This window comes from Solanum pennellii, chromosome 12, assembly GCF_001406875.1.
Source record: "Solanum pennellii chromosome 12, SPENNV200".
NCBI lineage: Eukaryota > Viridiplantae > Streptophyta > Magnoliopsida > Solanales > Solanaceae > Solanum > Solanum pennellii.
The window spans coordinates 61,304,954-61,327,062 of record NC_028648.1 but is presented as its reverse complement, the minus strand read 5'-3'; the positions used below and the strand labels follow the sequence as shown (position 1 = coordinate 61,327,062).

General features: G+C 33.6%; 3 protein-coding genes and 1 long non-coding RNA gene across 4 annotated transcripts; all 4 read left to right on the top strand.

Moving 5' to 3' along the window:
• Positions 1 to 2,627: 2,627 nt before the first annotated feature.
• Positions 2,628 to 10,732, top strand: LOC107007243 (protein STRUBBELIG-RECEPTOR FAMILY 6-like). Its single transcript, XM_015205769.2, has 16 exons — positions 2,628 to 3,008; positions 4,116 to 4,248; positions 4,353 to 4,424; positions 4,508 to 4,573; positions 4,654 to 4,725; positions 4,829 to 4,900; positions 5,369 to 5,440; positions 5,523 to 5,588; positions 5,696 to 5,755; positions 5,854 to 6,143; positions 7,594 to 7,880; positions 8,041 to 8,306; positions 9,281 to 9,413; positions 9,917 to 10,053; positions 10,143 to 10,299; positions 10,413 to 10,732. Exons 1-16 carry the CDS (start codon positions 2,915 to 2,917, stop codon positions 10,554 to 10,556), a joined length of 2,121 nt encoding a protein of 706 aa, XP_015061255.1. The 5' UTR covers positions 2,628 to 2,914; the 3' UTR covers positions 10,557 to 10,732.
• LOC114075191 lies at positions 6,150 to 7,174 on the top strand. The gene is made up of 2 exons (XR_003575592.1): positions 6,150 to 6,478; positions 6,576 to 7,174. It is a non-coding gene; the product is annotated as an uncharacterized LOC114075191 (long non-coding RNA).
• A 131-nt stretch (positions 10,733 to 10,863) lies between the features above and the next one.
• Positions 10,864 to 13,927, top strand: LOC107007244 (RING-H2 finger protein ATL3-like). The gene is made up of 2 exons (XM_015205771.2): positions 10,864 to 13,588; positions 13,682 to 13,927. Exon 1 carries the CDS (start codon positions 12,776 to 12,778, stop codon positions 13,544 to 13,546), a length of 771 nt encoding a protein of 256 aa, XP_015061257.1. The 5' UTR covers positions 10,864 to 12,775; the 3' UTR covers positions 13,547 to 13,588; positions 13,682 to 13,927.
• Positions 13,928 to 19,734: 5,807 nt separating this feature from the next.
• On the top strand, positions 19,735 to 21,394 carry LOC114075134. The gene has a single exon (XM_027913417.1). The coding sequence runs from the start codon at positions 19,881 to 19,883 to the stop codon at positions 21,369 to 21,371; it is 1,491 nt and encodes a 496-aa protein (XP_027769218.1). The 5' UTR covers positions 19,735 to 19,880; the 3' UTR covers positions 21,372 to 21,394.
• The last annotated feature ends 715 nt before the right edge of the window (positions 21,395 to 22,109 follow it).

Below are 22,109 nucleotides of genomic sequence, written 5' to 3'. Positions count from 1 at the left end.
AAACAGACTTCTACTACTTTATTTCAGGAGGAGTATTCTTATCTAAGTGTTTGATTCTAATTGTCAAATATTCTTGACAAATTATATTTGGGTAAAGTTTTTAGCGAAGTTATTTTGTGTATTTGGTCTCAATATTTCAAAAAATATTTGATTATTACAAAAATATGATTTATACCTATGAATTCTAAAAATTATTAAAAATACCTATAAATTTATATTATCATTATATAATGAATATGTTCTGTTATAAAATAACTTAATAATATAACTGATATCTGTCCATAAAACCCTAATAATACCTATAAGTTTTAATTGCTTTATTTGTCAAAGTTATATACATAGCTTTAACAAATAAAACAATTAAATCACTGAAATTTATCTTAACTAAACTAAGGTCCTAACTTATTGAGATTTGAGCTTTAAATCACTAAAATTTACCCTCAACAGTGGCCTGTACTCTTTTGGAGACGCAATGAGAATATATAGATAAATAATGAGATCGTTATTATTTTTTCTGTTTTAATTTGTTTATCTTAATCTTTTTAGTTCATTTAATAGTAATTTTCTTTTTTAAATAATTTTTTAATTTTAATTTTTCACATGATATATTTTGAAGAATACTTTAATAAATATAAGATCTTTAATTTAAATTGATGAGATTTTTTAATAGTACTTTCCAAATTTTATACTAAATTAAAATAAAACAAATAAATTAAAAAACAAAACAATTTTTTTTAGCTTTCGATTTCCATTCCAAACCCAGTGGACCCAATGCAGAGGCCCCTACATGAAACTTAATGGTAAGACATGGATGGAAACTTACGAGGCTTCATTAATTTAAATTTATTCGATATACCATTTTAATTTTAAAGTTAAAATTTTAAGATTTTTAATTTTTTTTTAAAAATAATTCTATTCATGCACCATAATTATTCTATTATTCACACATATATTATTTATTTAATGGTAATTATTAAATCAGAATATTATCCAAGTGAGACTATTAAACCAATATTTAATAAGGGATACACGTAAGGATGTATAAATCAAATAAAAAAATCACATCAAATTGATAAAAGAAAATTAATTAGCGTTGATTTGATTTGGTGGGTAAGAAAAAATATAATCAAATTGATGTATAAATATATAATATTTGTATATTTTAGAATTACTTTATACATGATTCTCTTTACTACATAAAGAAATATTTGTAATTTTCTCATTGGATCGATGTTTAATAGAATTATATAGTGTATCTAAAAAGTAAGAAAACACATTAATGGATTAAATTCTTTTTTATTTCTTTATATAATATCTAAAATTCATTAATTTAACTATCTTAATTCAGGTAGAAAACAAAAATCTATTATGAGAGGTGTAAAGGTTTAACAAAGGTCAATATAGAATTTTTGCTCGAAAATCTTTTTTAAAAAATTGTATTGAAGTCATTATTTTTTAAAAAAATTATAAAGTCATGTATATTCATTATAATTTTTTCGACACATAAATGAGCAACATATATATTACATGTCGAGAGCAGAATAAGATAACTAATTTCTTTAGGGGTAATTTGAATGAGAACAAATAACCATCTCAGAATAAATTATCATATGATAAGTGTATTGATTTCTTCCGTGTAATATTAATCGATAGAATCTCATTGGTAAGTTTTACGAGATTTCGTATATTTTAATCTATGGTTAAGGACCTGAATCTGTTAGCATGGAATATTTTCTTTTTCAAGTGAAATTTCCGAGCATATGAAAGAGTGAAAACGTGTTTTCATTGTTGTGGATAAGAAGCCTTCGTATCTTAATGAATGCATTTAATTTATTGAGAATTATAAGAGCGGGATCCATTTTCTGGGGAATATGTATCGAAGCAATAACAAGAATATTTCTAGTAGAACATCTTTCACAATTAATGGTGGGATAAATAATTCTAACACCTTCAACCAAACACCACACATATATTGGTTAATAGAGAATCAAAATCAATTTACCAATGAATATCGAAATGTTATGGTTACTATCAAAAAGTCTCATGCTTATGTTACTATTATTGATAATTTGATTATCTTGGACCACGAGGACACTCTGAATATAGTATATACAATATCGTGAAAATGTAAGGAAAACGACTATAATTCATATAAGGATAAATTCAGAACTTAGTGTAAAAATACTCATTGATTTCATAGAGTGAACAAATATTGTTTGATATCCTTAAAAAAAAGTATAGTAGACAACTATTGCTGAAGGAAGGGAGTAAAATAGTTATGTATTTATTCCTGAAATTATTATACCTTATACCTCACATTTAACGACTTGTCAATGTTTGCAAATAAGGCGGTGTGATAATATATTAACTAGGTTTTTTTTTTTTGGTTTTCGCCCAATATTTGGTATTCATGTTGAAACTCGACTATCACGCCGCATTTGATCTCCTTGGATATTAAAGATTTTAAACTATTCAAAATTCAAACCTGAACCCGAACCGGAACCGGTAACTATTGAGTATATCATTGTTAATTTTTAGCAACCAATACAACAGAATGTATAGAGACAAGAATACTAAAGGGTGGGGAGCAATCATTGATTAATTTGACAAATATTCTCTGCTTTGCTTTCACCTTCCACTAATCAAATGCCAACACAAAATCTCCAAATTAATTAATTTTAATTCTTCACTCATACTTTTTTCAACCAGAAACCAACAAAATTCAAATTAAAGTGATGTATTACAATGTGACAAAACAAAAAATGGTAAAAAAGTGTGTGGCTTTGGATTCTTGTAGCTGAATAGTGGTTTTTCTTTAGAATGGCAAAAGCATCTGACCCTTTTCTTCTTTTAATGTCTTTTTCTCACTAAAAAAAGAGTCTTTCTGTGTAATTTTGTGTTGGTGTGGGGAGAAATGAGGTTGTTGTTGCTACTGGCAGCAGTACTGTTGGTGGCCATTTTGGTGAATTTTTCAAGCTTTGTTAATGGTGATACAGATCCATCTGATGGTAAGCCCCTTTTAGTTTATTTATCATTCTCTTTATTTCTTTGTTTTTTAGTATGTGAAGTAGTAAGTACAAGTTCCAGTTTTCTTGTTCTCAAGGAAAAATTTAGCTGAGAGTGGGCTTGAGTCTTGACAACTCTTAAAATGAACAAACCCAACTGAAAAATCTTGTTTCTTTGAAGCCCCATGAAATTGAAAAAAAAATGGCATTTGATAACACTAGGTGTAGGTTTAGTAGATAGAGTTATGTGGTACATGTTGGTGCTGGGAGGAGGCAGGTATCCTTGGAATTAGTTAGCTGCACACAAGCTGGCCCGGACACCGTGGTTATCATAAAAATGAAATCTTTGAGAATAATGGATATAGTAAGTCTTGCTTGGGCTGCATCAATGGTAGTCTTCACTTTTGATTGTGGGAAATACTCATTACTTGTGGACGAACAACCCCTTAGTCTTGTCGACTAGATTGAGTCATAGTTGTTGTATTTACTGTTGCCGATGCACTTAATAGTTACAACAACAACAATCCAATGAAATCCCGTAGCTGGGGTTTGGGAGGGTAGAGTGTATACAGACCTTATCCCTACTTCGCGGAGGTAGAGAGGAGACTCTTTCGGGAAGATGCACTTAATAGCTAATAGAAAACGTCAACTTTTGTACTATAATTTTCTTTCATTAATAATTGAACAAGTCTGGGGAAAAGGTAAATCATTACGGAAACTTATGGTTTGTGAATGTGATTGGTATTAGTTACTATTGTCACCCTTATACAAGCAATTACTGGAGAATGTTTTCTAGTTTATGTGGTAAGGGGTGACAAAAACCAGTGAGTTTGAAGTTGATCAAAGACTAAGAAAGCTATATAATTTACTTTTGTACTGCTGATGATCCAAGTTTCACAGTAATGGTTTGGTTAAGTTGCTGTCTACTTTGTATCATGCTGGTCAAGTTGCCGTAGCTGCACATTCTTTTAACATACTGTCCTATGTAAAATCTGTCTCTTGAGCCGTTAAATGTCCATGTATAACTATTTCTTTATCATTAAAATTCCTCACACAATCACATATGTCTTGATTTCAAAATAATCCAGTTGACTTCTCTTTGGTTTTCAGCATCTGTTCTGAGAGTCCTGTATACCACACTAAATTCACCAGGTCAGCTGACAAAATGGAGTGCCAATGGCGGTGATCCTTGTGGAGAGTCCTGGACAGGCATTACCTGCTCGGGCAATAATGTTACTGAAATGTGGGATTTGGTCTTCCTTTTTGTCTTCATCTCCATGTTGTTTCAACTTTTTGGAATTATTGACTAAGTAAACTGATGATTAGTTTCTTTTCATTTTCCTTCAGCAAGTTATCAGGTCTTGGGCTCTCAGGTTCATTGGGGTCTCAGCTAGATAGTCTAAAATCTGTGACCAATTTGTAAGACATTTGGCCTTCGTTTGTTCCTTTTAATTGGATTTATGTTGAATTCCTGAATGTGGTTATCTTTGTGAATGTTGCAGTGACATAAGCAATAACAATATGGGGAGCCAGTTACCTTACCAGCTTCCTCCAAATGTGCAAAGACTGTATGTTTGTTTATTTGCATATCTTCCTCCTTGCAGGTTCTATTTTCTTCCTCTTATCTTTCTAAGAACTTCCCCTGCAGAAACCTTGCTTCTAGTGGTTTTAGTGGTGGCCTCCCATATTCCATTTCACAGATGACCTCCCTCCAGTACTTGTAAGTGAAAAGCTTAAATTTTGATATTTGCTTAAACACTTGGTCCTCTTCATTCTCTTGGGCTCTCCTTATGATTATTTGCAATGTTTATGCCTGGTTGTAGAAATGTCAGTCACAATCAAATTCAAGGATCAGTGATTGTCTCGTTTGATTCTCTCTCTGCACTCAACACATTGTAAGGCCTATTCTCGTTTCATTACATCAGAGTTTTCATATTGCCTAATTATGATCTGAATGAGAATAGTTTGCTGTTCTCAACTGTTATGATGAAAGTACACTTGTTCTATTATTTAAGTTGTTCATCAAGGTCCTAAGGCATACTTTCCCTTGACTAAACAAGTGATATTTCACTTTATCTTTAAAAAAATTCAATTTCTTTGTTCATATATTTGTCATGCATGCTTATAATTATTAGTCTTGGACTGACCATATCTATACTTGTACTTTTTTCTCCCTTTGCACCTTTTCTTCGTGAAAGCTCATGCTTTATTTGCGCTTAAAGCCTCAACGGACCTTAGAACTTTTTTGTCTTTTTGCTTTTCATAGCGCTGGTACCTTATCATATCTTCTTGTTTAAAACATAATAATATGAAATTTATCATTCTCTGTCACATAATTTTGATTGATCTTTATAATGCTTCAGGGATTTCTCTTTCAATTCTATGGCGGGTAATCTTCCTCAAAGCTTCCGGTCACTAACTAGTATGAACAAAATGTAAGATAAAGAGTTTTCATACTTTATCTTTCTATTTGCAGACTTCCATCAGATATAGATGTTATGTTGTTGTAATATGCAGGTATTTGCAGAACAACCAGTTTAGTGGAACTATTGACGTCCTGGCCAATCTTCCCCTCGGAAATCTGTGAGTTGTGTGCCAAATGTGTAGATATTATGTCTTATGTCTACCTCTCACTTCAGTTTCAGTTAAATCCATTGGTTGAAAACCATGTTGATTCTTCTATTCTTTAGGAATGTTGAAAACAACCAATTTACTGGCTGGATTCCAGATCAGCTGAAAGGGATAGTGCAGTGAGTGTCTTAGATTGCAATAATTTTCTTTCATCTTTGCAAATTCTTTGGGGAGTTCTTTCTAATTGTTATAGGGATTCATGAATCTTTCATAACAGATCAAATGGTAATTCATGGATCTCAGGACCTGCACCCCCGCCTCCACCTGGCACACCTCCTGCAAACAATCCCAATGGAGATCACAAATCCAGAGAAAACAGCAGCAATCCAGGCAGTAAGAAATCAGGTATAGGGGGTGGAGGTGTTGCAGGAATAGTGATATCTATTCTAGTTGTTGGAGCAATAGTAGCATTCTTTATTATCAAGAAAAGATCAAGAAGGTCATCCTCAGACATAGAAAAACTTGATAAGCAGCCACTTGCTCCTCTTACTTCACAGAAAGTAGAAGGTATTTGGCTTTCATAATTCTTGATATTGTTAGAAATGTCTTGAATTCTCTCTTAACTCTTTGTATATTTCGAAACTAATAATTATAATCTTAGCGGTGTTATTATTTACTCATTTGAATATGGAAATAATGTCTAAGCTTCTATCCTTACCTTGCTTATGATTGGTCATAAACCGTGCAAGTACTATCAAAATTTTGCAAGGGGTTGTTATTGATACAGAGGGAAGCAGCAAAGCTAAACAATATTTTTCTTCGAAGTGGAAAAACTGCATGGATGTGAAAGATCCTAAGTTCTGAAGAAACAAAAGTTTCATACTTTATTGGTAGTTCCATAGGTATAATCTTTAGAAATTCAAACTGATCTTTTGGAGGAGGTCCTAAATTACGTGGTGCTTTAAAGCTTATGATTATTTTTTGACAAATTAACATCAGCTACCCTTGATGGTCCATGGAAACAAATATGGAAGGGCGATACCCCAACTAAGGTGAAATGCTTCACCTGGTTGGTCTCCAGAAGGGCATGTCTCACTCCGGAAAAACTCAAGAAAAGAGGCTTCCAGATTGTTTCCAGATGTTTTTTTTTTCATGAGAAGAAGAGACTAACAGCCACTTATTCCTACACTATAGGAGTACTGTTAAGGTGTGGCACATGGTTCTCACTTCTCAGCATTTCTCAAGAGGCCTGGGTGATGCCAGAACATACTGCTGATCTTTTGAGCTGTTGGATGAGGAGGGGGGGGGTGAGCAAGACCCGAAAAAGTGGTGTTCTATATTACCTACTTGTATCTGGTGGGCTATTTGGAGAAAAAGAAACCTCAGGTGTCATGAAAATATTACTAACACTATTCAGAAAGTTAAAGAAAATTACATTAACATGTTGTATTTTTGGTGTAAAGAAGATGGTATAGAAGAAGTAGAACAGTTGGTAGATTTCCTAGGATCTATGTAATGATGGAAATAGCTTGTAACTTTTTTGAGGTAGCCAGCAGACCTTAATGCTGAAGAATACAACTTTACCTTTATCAAAAACATCAACTACTCTTGATAGTTTAACTTCCTAGGAAACAAAAACTCTACAGAATATAGTTGACCTGAAGAACTCTTGCTTCAGATTGTAACTGTCAGCACAGTGAAGGAATCATCTTCAGGTTCATAGTTGGGAAGTTGCTTTCTCCCTTTTAATCCATCAAAAGCCCACAAAACAAACTCTCTTACAATATGTGTTCCTTCTCATTTGCAACTTCATCTGTAATTTTCTAGTTCATGCTTATAACTTTCATGCTTCACCTCATTATCAACTTCAATGATGTCATGAAATCCAAGTTGGAGCTTCTATTTGCTTATGTCTAACTTTTTCATTGTTGTGTTGCTGTTTCTTTGAGAAGGTAACATCATTGTTATGTTTTGTTTGTTCCCGGAATTCCTCCTCATTGTATGTTTTTTGTTGCAGAGTTGAAACCTTATCAAACCTCCTCCACAGTAAGCATGGGCACATTTGAAACTCCCACTGCTGTAACTCTAAGACCTCCACCTATTGATCGCCTTAAGTCCTTTGATGAGGTTGACATTTCACCGAAACCTATTGTTCCTCCCAAGAAAATTAATACAGCTCAAATCAGCGCTACACAGTTTTCAATTGCAGACCTACAAATTGCTACTGATAGCTTCAATGTTGAAAACCTTATTGGCGAGGGATCAATTGGGCGTGTTTATTGCGCTCAGTTTGATGATGGCAAAGTAATACTTCACTCTATGAGTACCCATTAAAAAAAACTTGTTTTCTTTCTTATGACTATATAAGGTGATTTAGAGATGCGAACACATGTTTCAGCAAAAATGTATAATCAGAGAAACTACATACTTATTGTGTTCCTTTCTATTATTTGAAATGTTGTAGGTTCTTGCGGTCAAGAAAATCAATTCGTCTGCCCTCCAAAATCATGAAGATTTTCTCAATATAGTTTCTGAGATATCACAGTTGCATCATCCAAATATAATTGAGCTTGTTGGTTATTGTTCAGAGCATGGACAGTACTTGCTAGTTCATAGATTCCATAAAAATGGTTCTCTGCATGATTTCCTGCATCTATCAGATGAAGACAGCAAGCCACTGGCATGGAATAGCCGAGTCAGGATTGCACTTGGTGCAGCACGAGCACTAGAGTGAGTTTTTGCAATCACAGAATTATTTTATTCAATTGGTTACAGTTACATGTTTCTGTATTTGGAAACAACTCACCTTTTATTTCCCATTTTACCATTTGTGAGAAGCTTTATAGCCACACAGATGTTATGGTAAGTTTAAGGCCACAAGTTTCAAAAGTTTTACAGTCAGACAAATGCTATGCCATGTTTAAGATCACAAGTTTCAAAAAATTTCATGTCTTTCTTAAATTCAATTCCGATTGGAACTATGTCACATAAATTGGAAGGAGGAAGTAAAATTCATGGAGCATGCAGCAATGCTATGTTTTTCTCCTTATTTGTTGATGGCTAGTTACTAGTAGTTTACATGAATCGTCTGTTTATTTATACCGGAGATTCATAGAATAGATCTTGTGGGTAGAAGAAAAGGGAAATCTGTGTAAGTCAACACCAAGCACTTAGTTGTGACTCGTGATGAACTTTACCAGAGGGTCCATAGTAATATTGCATTTAGAGATCATATTTGTTGGACTAAACAGACCACTATAGAGTTTAGTCTTTTTTAAACATTGATGACCAGTAAGTTAACATAAAGAAGAGTTCATTTATTCTTTACTTGGAGCTCAGTATCCTAGATATGCCGGTCTTGCCAATAAAAAGCTAATCAAAACATCAGTTCTTCCATCGTTTCATTTTATGTGGTGGTGTTTGAGTAGGGATGGAGTTCAAAAAGAAAGAAAGACTTCTAGAACTTAGGGTCTTAGCCATGTCATTTGTGTGGCTATAAAAGCATGTCCTTAGAGGTAACATTAAAAATTTGAAGTTAAAATTGTTTCCAAATATAGAAAGGTGTCAATCTAAAAGGAAATACTGCCACATAAAAGTAAACAAAGGGAGATAATTTAAGCCAATTTATTGTGGTTTCCACATCTCTTCATTTCATGATATCCATAAGCAAATTTCTTCACTAGCTAACATAAGCATCTTTGCAGGTATCTGCATGAAGTTCATTCACCATCATTGGTTCATAAGAACATTAAATCGGCAAATATTTTACTTGATCTGGAACTCAATCCTCATCTATCAGACTCTGGATTAGCAAGCCTTATTAATGATGCAGATCAGGTGACTTTGAGCTCCCTACTTTATGCATTGTTGCCAAGTGTTACGGTGGATTTGATGTATAAGCATGCACATAAGTACACATGTATATATAGGCATGTTTTGACATACCATTGGCTGCGTGAATGTCCTTTTCAAGGAGATAAGAAATATCAACAGATCACATGGTTGAAATGTTATTTGTTTCAGGAGAAGCTTTGTTTTGTGCTCTAACCTTTGAAACATGAAATTTTTTAGAACTGTTTCTGGGGTTTATAAATTGGATTCCATGAGAAGTTGTCATGTAAAAAACAAGAATTTTATTCTAATCTAGGACAAGGCATTATCCAAAGTATATTCTATAAAAGTAACACTTTACCATTAACTCATTTTTTAATGGTCCCTGGTGCTTTATCTCCTGCTCTTCTCTACTTACTCAATTGGTAACATTGTAGCTGTTGCTTCTTCTCAATAGCTTCACCTCACTATCATCTTCTCAAGATATTTCAAAGTGATCATCTTTGCAGGCACTAAACCATAATACAGGGTCTGGGTATGGTGCACCTGAGGTAGCTATGTATGGGCAATGCACCATAAAAAGTGATGTCTACAGCTTTGGAGTTGTTATGTTGGAACTTCTTACCGGACGAACACCTTTTGATAGGTAAAGTTACTCAGGCATCATAATATTGTGTCAAATTACTTATGAGACGAACAGGAAGTAATTTAGAAAATCTTATGCTCTTGATGCAGTGAGAGACCAAGATCTGAACAATCTTTAGTTAGATGGGCTACACCTCAACTCCATGATATTGATGCCTTGGCTAAGATGGTTGATCCAGCACTTAAAGGACTCTATCCTGTTAAATCTATTTCGCGCTTTGCTGATGTAATTGCTCTTTGTGTCCAGGTAATATTTTGTATAGACAGTATGCCAAATTCATAAATCTGCTGTGTTTATCAACAACCTGATTCTGTTAGTTCAGTCAACACTATCTCATTGTCATGTATGCTCTGTGGCAGTCTGAGCCTGAGTTCCGGCCACCTATGTCAGAAGTTGTTGAAGCCTTAGTTCGGCTAGTTCAACGAGCAAATATGAGCAAGAGGACATATAGTATTGATCGGAGTTCAAGGGGTGAAACAGATAGTCAAGACAACCAACCTTAATTCCGATGTAACGTAGCCTTTTCTATTAAACTGTCTCTCTTTGTAGTTTGCTGTTTGTGGGATATAATGTGCAGCTGGTCTGTTCAGCAAGATCCTGTTGGTTGCTTTGTGTTGTACACACTGCTAGGTACTAAAATCTGTTCATAGTGCATATTCAATTTTCATTTTTTCCTGTATCTGATCTCCTATTCCTCTTCCACACGCGATGACATGAATGAGTTCAGTACGTACTACGTACATTTCCAGATAATCCATGTCTTTGACCAGTGTATCCCACAAGTGGGGTCTGAGGGAGGTGATGTGTATGTAGTCTTACTCCTGCCTTGTAAAGGTAGGTAAGTTGGTTTGCAATAGACCCTCGGCTCAAGTAAAGCTTCATGTTTATGAAATTCCAGATCCCTATTCACCACTAAGTCATGTTCCTCACATTCTTTAGTGTCATAAAGTTGGCAAAAGAAAAAGGTCATTGCCACATTTAGCCTTCCAATACATCACATTCAATATATAATATCACCATTACTACCACACCACTCCTCCTAATGCAGCCTAATGTTTCAACTAATGGCCACTGGATGACCAAGATTGTGGTATGCAAGTCATTAGCACTATGACCTATGTTGATAGATATAGTTCCAATCATTTTAGGCTTACAATATACTAAGCAATTTGGGTTAAAAGAATGTCAACCTATCCTACAAGTTAATTTTCCCATATGTAGTTTCATTTAACTTTCTCTGCTCCAAAATCAATCTTTACTCATTAGTTATTATAACTAAATAGAGAAAGTTCTTACTTAGATGAGTTTTTTGGTGTGAATACAAAGTAACCTTATATATATAAAAAACTAAATAGAGAAAGTTCTCTTATAATTAAATAGATTTAAAAAATTTAACAATAAGTCTATGAGTGGACTGAGGTTACTACTCCCCACCCATCCTTTGACACTATTATTTTTTTTTATATAAGAAAGACCATAGGAGAATTTGTGTGAAGTTTCTCTCTTTTTTTTTCCTTTTTTAAAAGAGTGGCAAAAATGACCTTTTTTTGTTTGTTGAAGGTCTAAATAAGTCCTTTGTATATATCCATAAATATTCTTTATCCTCTATCATCCTTAAATATTTAATAAATTAGACTGTTCGATTTAATCAAAATTATTATATACTAAAAGAAGTCACATGGACTCCAAAAAATAGCATCTTCATATTCGAGTTTTAGTTAAATCGAACAATTAAAATTTATTGAATGTTTGACGATAACAATACATGACCAAAATATCCTAAAGAAGAAATTGAAATGACTCTTCTAGACCTAGCCCAAACATAAAAGACCTTTTTTTTTTTTCCTTTTTGTGGAATTTTGTCAATCATTTGTAATGTCAAACTTTTGGCTTTTGCATAAGTGAAAGTCAAGTAGATATCTTTGCCATGATCTCTCCAACTTTCCTAAGTTTTAGTAGTAGAAAAAGTCAAGTCAAAGTATAAAGCTGCCTCCTAGAAGTTAGGTGGCTGTGGAAGATTTTCTTGTTTGACTTCTTCTTTGTCGTCTTAGCTCTTATTCACCAACACTCATAAATACTAATACCCCTTTAATTCAAAGTTTATTTAAACAATTGTTTTTCACATTTTCTCAAATACCCTCTTCAAATCTTGATTTTCTTGTTCACCATTTCCATATTGGCCAATAAAAATCTCAACTTTCTATGTTTTTTTCACAATTTTGAGGTTTTATAAGAAACCCCATCTCATTCTTGATTCAAATTTTGTTGAATTCCCCTTCATTTAAGTAAAAATCTCAACTTTCTATGTTTTTTCACAATTTTGAGGTTTTATAAGAAACCCCATCTCATTCTTGACTCAAATTTTGTTGAATTCCCCTTCATTTAAGTAAAAATCTCAACTTTCTATGTTTTTTTCACAATTTTGAGGTTTTATAAGAAACCCCATCTCATTCTTGACTCAAATTTTGTTGAATTCCCCTTCATTTAAGTAAAAATCTCAACTTTCTATGTTTTTTTCACAATTTTGAGGTTTTATAAGAAACCCCATCTCATTCTTGATCCAAATTTTGTTGAATTTCCCTTTCTATAAGTAAAAATCTCAGCTTTTCTATGTTTTTTTTCACAATTTTGAGGTTTATTAAGAAATCCCATCTCATTCTTGTTTTAAATTTGTTGAATTTCCCCTTTATTTAAGTAAAGATTTCAACTTTGTCCTAGAGAAATGGATAAATTAGATGAGTCAGGTGTATCAGCTCTTTTAGGGAAGTTTATGGTGGGGTTAATTATATTTATGTTTTTAGTGGTGTTTTTTATATTTTTATTTCATGTTTATACTAAATGGTTCTTGAATCGCCGGCGGTATGTAGATACCGCCAGCGATTCTGATGGCAGTGGGACTAGAAGAAAAGTGAGTGCTAAAGGACTTGACCCTTTAATTCTTGAAACAATACCTATAGTTGGATTTGATGTTAATGAATTCAAAGATGGGACATTGGAATGTACTATTTGTCTGTGTGAGTTTTCTGAAGGTGAAAAGATGAGATATTTACCAAAATGTAATCATGGATTTCATGTTGATTGTATTGATATGTGGTTTCATTCTCATTCCACTTGTCCTCTTTGTCGTAACGCGATTTCAACGACTGAGGAATCATCATTGGAGATAGAGGAAGAGGGTTCGGCTTTGGTTTTGGCTTCAGTTGAAACTGAGTTGCCTATTTTTCCAACCAATGTGTTGTTCTGGGGAAATGAGACTCAAGTTAGCACCCTGTGTAATCCTTGTTTAGACTCAACAGCTTCCACGAGTAATCGATCACATGGAATGTTGGTGATCGATATTCCAAGGGAGATTAATGAAGAAGAAGAATCGAAATATGTAATGCCTGAAAGATTAAGACGTTTGATGAGGCTTTTGAGCGGGGATAGAAGGGTATTCAATCCTTCTAGTTCGCGAAATGTAGATATAGAACAAGGGAGTAGAAGCCCAAGTTAGTATAGACTCAGAGGCTGATCCAGGATTCGAAATTCTTAACAGGTATAAAGGAACAAGGAACAAAATGTCATTACACCTATTGCCTTTTTTTTTTTGAAGAAGTTAGCTAATATATACATATTTTCTTTTTTGTAGAACACAAGTAGTGGATATATTGTACATGTATAAGCACATTGTAATAGGCTTCTCAAGAGGGACCAACTCCAAGTGTAGCCTTATGTCCCTCCATGGAAGTATCTTGATTCTTGACTTACATATCTATAATTACTAAAGAGAATTACATACTTCTATGGCCCAAATATTTTTGAATCAGTGTCTCCGTAGACATGACAATATGTATTGATTTGATATAAACACTCTATGCTAGTAAATTTGTTACAATATGACAATGTGTATAAACTGAAAATGGACTAGGAAATGAAAGGGTGTGCTCTATTTGTCTGGATCTGCACTTCTGAGGCCACTCTATTTTCAGGACTCTCAAGCCTCCACTCCTCACCCCATTAGCAATGTAAATATCCGCTTTAAGCTTAGGCCTAGACGACTTTAAAACACATCACTAGTAGATAAAAGGATAAATTTTAGGAATTACGTAGTTTTGATATGAAATTACTATCTATTCCTCTTTAGTTTGTAACTATATTAATCTCTTAAAAAGTAACACAAATCGAATACATAATATGTAGATTGGATACATTAAAGAGTATCTCGGATACATAATATGTAACTCGAATGCATTAAAAACTAGCTTGGATACATAATATGTAGCTCGGATACATCAAAAACTAGCTCGGATACATTATAAAATAAACTGGGTACATAATATGTAGCTCGAATACATTAAATACTGGCTCAGATACATTAAAGAAATAAGAGATTTTTAGAAATAGAAGAAGATATTGAAAATAAGGGAAACATAAGACTTGTATTTCAATAATTTTTCTTAGATAAAATCTGCTTACTTGTATAGGAAACTTTCGCAAATAGCCATTATAATCAACTTTATTATGTTCCATAACTATTGTTTGCATATATTATAAATTAGAGCTACAGTTTAAGTTGCATCGTTTATATCATTCGCGGGTGGATTTTTATAATTGAACTATCTCTGTATAAACTCGAAATAACAAATTTATATCACCATAAACATCTGAATTTTAAACAATGATACAAAATTACATTATAAAAATAAATTATACAAATTTCAAATTATACAAAATTAATAAGCTGAGTCTCGTAATTATAGCTAAAAGTAAGTTACAAATTGTAATATTAACTAACTAGTATATATTTATTTATCTGCTCTACTTATATATACTCAACATCTCTCTTTGTGTTTTGCGACTTGAGAGCTGGGGTGTTACATCCTCCATCTCTATTTTTATTTAAATTTAGTACTCCTATTATAATGTTACTACAATAAAAATAATAATAACCAATCATCACAAAGCCAAATAACAAGTGAGTTACATTTCCAAGACTGCAACAAGAGAATTAAAATATTAAGAGCATCTTTTACCAAGGGGAAACACATGTATATCTTCCATATTATAATTTATTGCTCCTCTTCTAAGGTAGAAAAATCATGACTTTGGAAACAAACAAAATGGAAGCACAGAGTTTTTGCTGGATGAAAAAACTAGCACAGAATCTTTCTCTGGATTTTAGTAATTATTAATTATCTGTAAATTAATTGCAACAAAATAAAAAAAACAATTTTTTAATGATGTGTCAAGATATATATAGAGAGTTAAAAAACAATATAGTAGATCACTTGACCAGGCTTCAAAGTTTACAATATATTTTTCACGTGCTAGCTCACATGACCACTCTGAAACTATAATAACTAAATTTGAATTTAGAGTACCAAATATCGAAATGTATAACCATCTCATCTAAAAACTTAAACTTTATTAGTATAATATATCTTCAACATGCCTCCTCACGTGCGTGCTTAAGTTCGAGTTAACTAATCTTGAATCTTGAGTTCTAGTTATTGAAATGTGTAACTATCTCATCTAAAAGCTTAGGTCTTATTAGTATAATATATCTTCAACATGCCTCCTCTCGTGCGTGCTTAATTTCGAGTTAACTAATCTTGAATCTTGAGTTCTAGTTATTGAAATGTGTAACTATCTCATCTAAAAGCTTAGGTCTTATTAGTATAATATATCTTCAACATGCCTCCTCTCGTGCGTGCTTAATTTCGAGTTAACTAATCTTGAATCTTGAGTTCTAGTTATTGAAATGTGTAACTATCTCATCTAAAAGCTTAGGTCTTATTAGTATAATATATCGTCGACACGCCTCCTCATATGCGTGCTTGAGTTTGAGCCAAACACGTGAAATTAAAAATTCATTTTTATAATGAGTGGTGGTGAAACTCGATCTCAATTGGACCTCTGTTTGCTTTGATACCATTAAAACATACAACCAATACTCATCTAAAAAGGTTATGCTTTATTTAGTATCTTCAAAGGAGCATCATCACATGATCCCTCAAACATTGGATCTACCACTCTATTTATATTGATTTCCAATATACATATAAATCTCATGATCACCAAATCTTGATCAACTATTACACTTGAATTGAACTTACTTACTATGAAGTGCCATTCAACATTACTAGTCACTTTTATACTAGCCCTCATCACGATTCAACTACATTCAAGGCCTAATGCTGCTACAGAAGCAGCTCGATTCGTTTTCTCATCATCAGAAACTTTGCCTTCTTCAACATCGCAAATGTTAAAAGTTCATGAACATGGAAGAATCAGTGAGAAACAACCTCTCAAGAAAGTTAAATCAAGTTTTAGAAGAATACCTCGAAGCAGATCCAATCCTACGCAAAACTAGTCATTTGAAACCTCAAATGTTTAAGTAAGATGATTTTCTCATGTATCGCGCGTTCATAGGGTGACTGAAAGAAGGATCATAGAGCAAACAAGAGTGTCTTCAAGGCATTTCTTTTGTTCAATATTTAATGTAGCTTAGCTTGCTGCTATTAGATGTTAGTTTCTTCTTAGGACAGTCCACTTAGCATCCAAGTTTGTTCATTTGTAGCAATACTCATAGTTTTCTTAGTAATTTTCACTGTTGTAAACTTTTTTTTTTTTTTTATCAATGTGCATTTATGTCTCACCTAATTTTTTTTTGTTGAGATTGTGACTATGCATATGTATCTTGCTACTTTGCTGTCTCTTTTGAGCCGAGGGTCTATCAGAAATAATTTCTTTACTTCAAAAGGTCGGGGTAAGGTCTGAGTAAATCCATAGACCTGGCCACATGTGACATTACACGGGGTATGTAGTTGTTGTATTCTGATAACTCTGCATTTGATCTTGCTACTTTGTTCTCTTTTCGTACAAAGAACTGGCCATGTATGAGATTACACTGACAATGCATCTAATTTTCTGCTCCTCTCAAATTAAACTATGTGAGCCTTATATCACAAGAAAGATATTATTTCTAATATCCTTCCAACAATATATTATTTGTAAAATTTTATTTTCGTATGAAGGAGATATGACTGTCAAAAATTGGTCGTTCGAAACAGAAAAAAATCTTTCTAAGGATACATTATTTGTAAGAAAAATTCAGATATCGGATTAAGGAGATACAAGTGTTGAAAGTTGAGCCGTGTGAAACAAAACCAAATATGGAAATTCACAACATAAATGTGCCCTTTAATTTGACTTCATTTCATATTTATGTTATTCAACTTCGGGTTTGCACAAGTTGATACTTAAACTTATATAAAGTTAAACAAGTTCACATATGAGTCCTACATAATAGATGTAGGATACAAATTGCTATGTAGGATGTCATGATGTAAAACGTGTGTGTCTATTCAAATGTATACAAATTTAAATGTCTGCTTGTGCACACCCAAAGTTAGATGACATGAATGTGAAACGAGGCTAAGGTAAATGATATATTTATGTATTATGCCTATTCAGAATGATGCCAGATTTTTTATCTGATTTTCTCACTCAATGTACGAGTGATGTATTTTTATATCTTTTTTCATGAGATATAGTGTATATCGAACGATAAACAACTTGATCATTTAAAACTATCATATTGGTTAATTTTGCTCGAATATTTGATGTAAAGAAATATTTGTTATGCTTAAAGTTCATGTGATGAAAGTAAGACAAATATCAACTTAATTTTGAACAAGACAAAGTACATCGATGTTAATCTAGATACAAATATTTTGCGATGATTCGATTTCTATACTATGTTTGTGTTTATAGGTTGGATCGATCATGATTTTATGAGTTGATTTCTCACTTTATGGTCCCAACGTTAATGTCATCGTTCATCAAGTACTTATCTAAATATATTCATAATTATAAATTATCTATAAATTTGAATAATTATAAAAACAGACCTGAAACCACGTGACAACTTGCATCTAGTATCCATTGTGCTTAATAATTGTACATGTTTCTCCTATTATATAGTATTCATCTCTTCATAAAGAATCTCCTTTGTTTTAATTATTTCCCTTCTTGGTGGTCCAAAACACTTAAATATTAAAAATCATGTTTTGGTACACATTGACCAGGAACCAACTAGACAATTCATTGACAAACGAGGATGCTTGGATGAATATATGGGCGTATTATGATAGATATGATTAGGAATGATGTTATAAGGTAAGATGAGAGTGACCTCTGTGGCAAACAACATGAAGGAAATGAAAATGAGATGGTTCGGACAAGTCAGTAGGAGATGTACGTGGATGCACCAGTAAAAAGGTATGAAAGGTTAATTGTAGCAGAAATTAGGATAGGTAAAAGTAGACCCGAGAAAAAAACCTTGAAAGAGATGATTAGACATGCATGATATGACACAACTTCAGTTGTCTGAGATCATGAACCTAGATAAGACGGTTCGAAGGACGAGAATTAGAGTAGAAGACTAGAAAATATATAGCTGAGTGTAATCGCCTTTTATGTGGGAGGGGTAGGGGCCTAGCCACCTCCTTTCTTAATTAATACTACTAGTCTCTGGAAAAATTCATTTCATGTTTGATAGAATATGATAGAATCGATAATTCATGTTTTGATGATAGACAAGAAGCACAAATAATCAGTAGCAAATGTACGCAGCAAAAGAAGCCAAGCTCGAGTCCAAGATCGAGTAAAATGGGTCAGCCAAGTAATCAAGAAAATAGAGTTATTTGTCAAAGCCAAAAATAATATATTAAAGGTATAAGTTGATACAAATAAGGAAAACCTTAAATATATTATTAAGGAAGAAAGTTGTATATAATAAGGATTGTACTTTAAAAGGGAATCCTTGTTCAACAATAACTTCCTTACCTTATCTGATAAGGAGTGTACAAGGCAAAAGAAACTCTATAAGAAGAGCACGAGGCAGAGGGAGAAAGACACGACTTCACGCAGAGAACAAGGGAGAATTATTCATCCAATTGAAGTCTTCAAGGTTGATAGGATTACTACGTTTAAAACATTCTTGAGTAAGAAGGTTTTATCGTGTAGAACTATTTGTCTTGTTTTTTTGTTCTTAATTGTAATTTACAGTTTATTGTACAAAGGGTGGGTTTGGCTCTTTGTAGGGTTGAGTGTTAGTGAGAGTTGTAACAAAAGGTGGGTTTGGCCTTTTGGAGAGATCGATTGGAGTCAATCGAGGGAGTAGTAGAGATAAGACTTTTTGATTATTGAGTTGTAATCACAAAATCTTATAGTTGAATTAATAAAACGAGGTTTTTCCTTCCTTGAGTGAGGAAGGTTTTTAATTCAATAAGTGTTTGTGTCTTTACTCTGTCTTTACTTAAAAGCAACTTACACGAACCTGGTTCGTGTTCTGGGGTAAGGTTTCTTCAATTGGTATCAGAGCAGGTCTTTTCGTTAAAAGATTCACACCTTGAAAAGACTCAATGGCAGCACCACCTACCCCACAAGAGGGAGCTTCACAAACACGACCACCACTGTTCAATGGCAAATATTATGGATGGTGGAAAAATCGTATGATGGACCATCTTATTGGCGAAAACCCTGATCTATGGGGAGTAATTCTAGATGGCCCAACCATACCTATGAAAACCGCAACTGATGGAATCACCAAAATCCCAAAGGAAAGAAAAGAATGGAATGTTGAAGACAAGCTTGCAATCCAAAACAATGCCAAAGCCAAGAAAATTTTGATCTGTGGCATAGGACCAGACGAATACAATCGAATCTCGTCCTGTCAAGATGCCAAAGCCATATGGGAAACACTACAAACAGCTCATGAAGGAACAACGCAAGTCAAGAAGTCCAAAATTGATAACTTGAACAGGCAATATGAGCTGTTCAGGATGGCAGAAGGGGAGACTATTCAAGATATGCACACCAGGTTCACCTCCATCATTAATGAGATGTACTCCTTGGGAGAGATAGTTCCTAATGGAAAGGCAGTAAGGAAACTCTTGAGTGTCCTTCCTGAAACTTGGGAAAGTAAAGTCGAGGCTATCACTGAAGCCCGCGACCTAGACTCACTGGCCATGGATGAGTTGATTGGTAATCTCATCACATACGAACTCAAGAAAAACCAAGAAAAGGAAATTGGAGGAAAAAGGAAGGAAAGGAACCTGGTTCTAAAGAAAAATGCATCAGATGATTTTGAAGATGAAAATATTGCCCTCATAACCAAAAGGTTCACCAGAATGCTAAAGAGAGGGCAGACCTTTCAAAAGAAAACTTCTCAAAAACCATCTGAAAACACTAAAGACCAGGTTTGTCATAAATGTGGGAGCCCAGATCACTTCATCAAATTCTGTCCACTTTGGGCTTTAGAGCAGAAAAAGGCAAACTTTGAGAAGGTCAAAGACATCAAGAATGATAAGTACATTCCCACAAACAGAAGAATGACCAATCAAGAAGCGGATCTTTCAACGAGAAGAGCCTTTGCCGCTATGGGGGACTTATCTGAAGAAGAATTTGAGGATGGAGGGTTCGAAAATCAGTCACTACTTGCAATAGAACAATCAAATAAATATGATTTTCTTGCACTCATTGCTGAAACAGATTCTGAAGATGATGAAGAAGATGACAAACAAAGCAAGGTAAGTTTTCATCACATCAAAGTAAATATTGAATCATATTCTAAAAAGGAACTAGAGTCTTTATTGAGTACTCTTATAGATGCATATCAGTCTGTCAATTCTGAAAGAGAACAAGTGATGGAAAACTATGCATCTTTAAGAGAAGTCAATGACAATCTTGAGAAACACAATCACTTTCTTCAAAATAAATTAAAAGAACAGATTAAAATCTCAGAGTTAAGTCACAAGGGCAAAAACTCTGCTAGTGAACTTCAATTAGCTCTAGAAGAAAAAATAAAATTGTTAACCATAAAATATCAAGCTTTAACAGAAAGGAATAGGTTGTTACAAGAAAATCTTGATCATACCAAACTGGATCTGGAAAGAAATCTTAGATGGACCAGGTCCTCTGAAATTTTAACTCAGATTCAAGAAAAGCAAACCACTAGTCGAAGTGGGATAGGTTTTAAAAAACAGAATAATCTTGTGTCACACACTATTCACATGTCTAAAAGTTTATGCACTCATTGTGGAAACTCAGGTCATTTAAAGAATCAATGTAAAGCTTTATTTGAGGCTTTTCAGAAAAATGTTAAGTTCACCAAAAAGGAAAAGACTGATACGGCTAAGAACCTGGTTCGAAATAAAAATGCTCCAAATAAAAGGTTTTCTTATTTGCCTTTATGGGCTAGAAGAAATCTTATTCATCCTTTTACTCACATAAAGGGGCCCAAGCTAATCTGGGTTCCCAAGACTAATCTTTGACTAGTGTTTCAGGTGAAGGTGAGTGGGAAAAGGCCAACTTGGTATATGAATAGTACATGCTCCAAACAGGTGCTAAAAATGGTAGAAAATTTCCTCTCGCTCTTTAATTTTCAAGGAGACAGTTTATTCCTTGAAAAGGATGAAAAAAAAAAAGTTGAAGAAAGTGACATGATATCAAACATCTTTGATGCAAATTTAGGGAACACTGCATATGAACCTGGTTCATAGCTAACAATCATTGATGCACCTGCAACATGAATTACTACTAATCTATGGTTCTGGAGATTGGGGGAATATTAGAGCAATCGGGACAGTAAGAGTATGGCACACCTTTGGGGAACTTTGTTGTGCGAACATGGTCCTTGTTGTTCATTGGAAGGTATTAAAAATTGACAAGGGTTGGTTCGCTGTGAATCAGCTTGAGATTCATTTGATCTGGGAGAATATGATGATGCGACATTCTTGTGAAGGCCTTGAATATGAAGAACTTGAGAAAAATCAGTCAAAGCATGGTGTTATCGAAACAAGTTGATGCATTATCATGATTTCCTTTAATAATTGGCTAGTAAAAGAATAATCTTACGCTTGAGTAATTATACAATGAATATCTGCTAACTCAACCTCGTACTGTAACAGGTACACACTCAAGTCACATCTCAAACAATGCTTAGAAAGTTTGCGGATGTTATCTCTTCTTTTTGCTAACACCATTAAGTAAGTCATGAAGAAACACAAAAA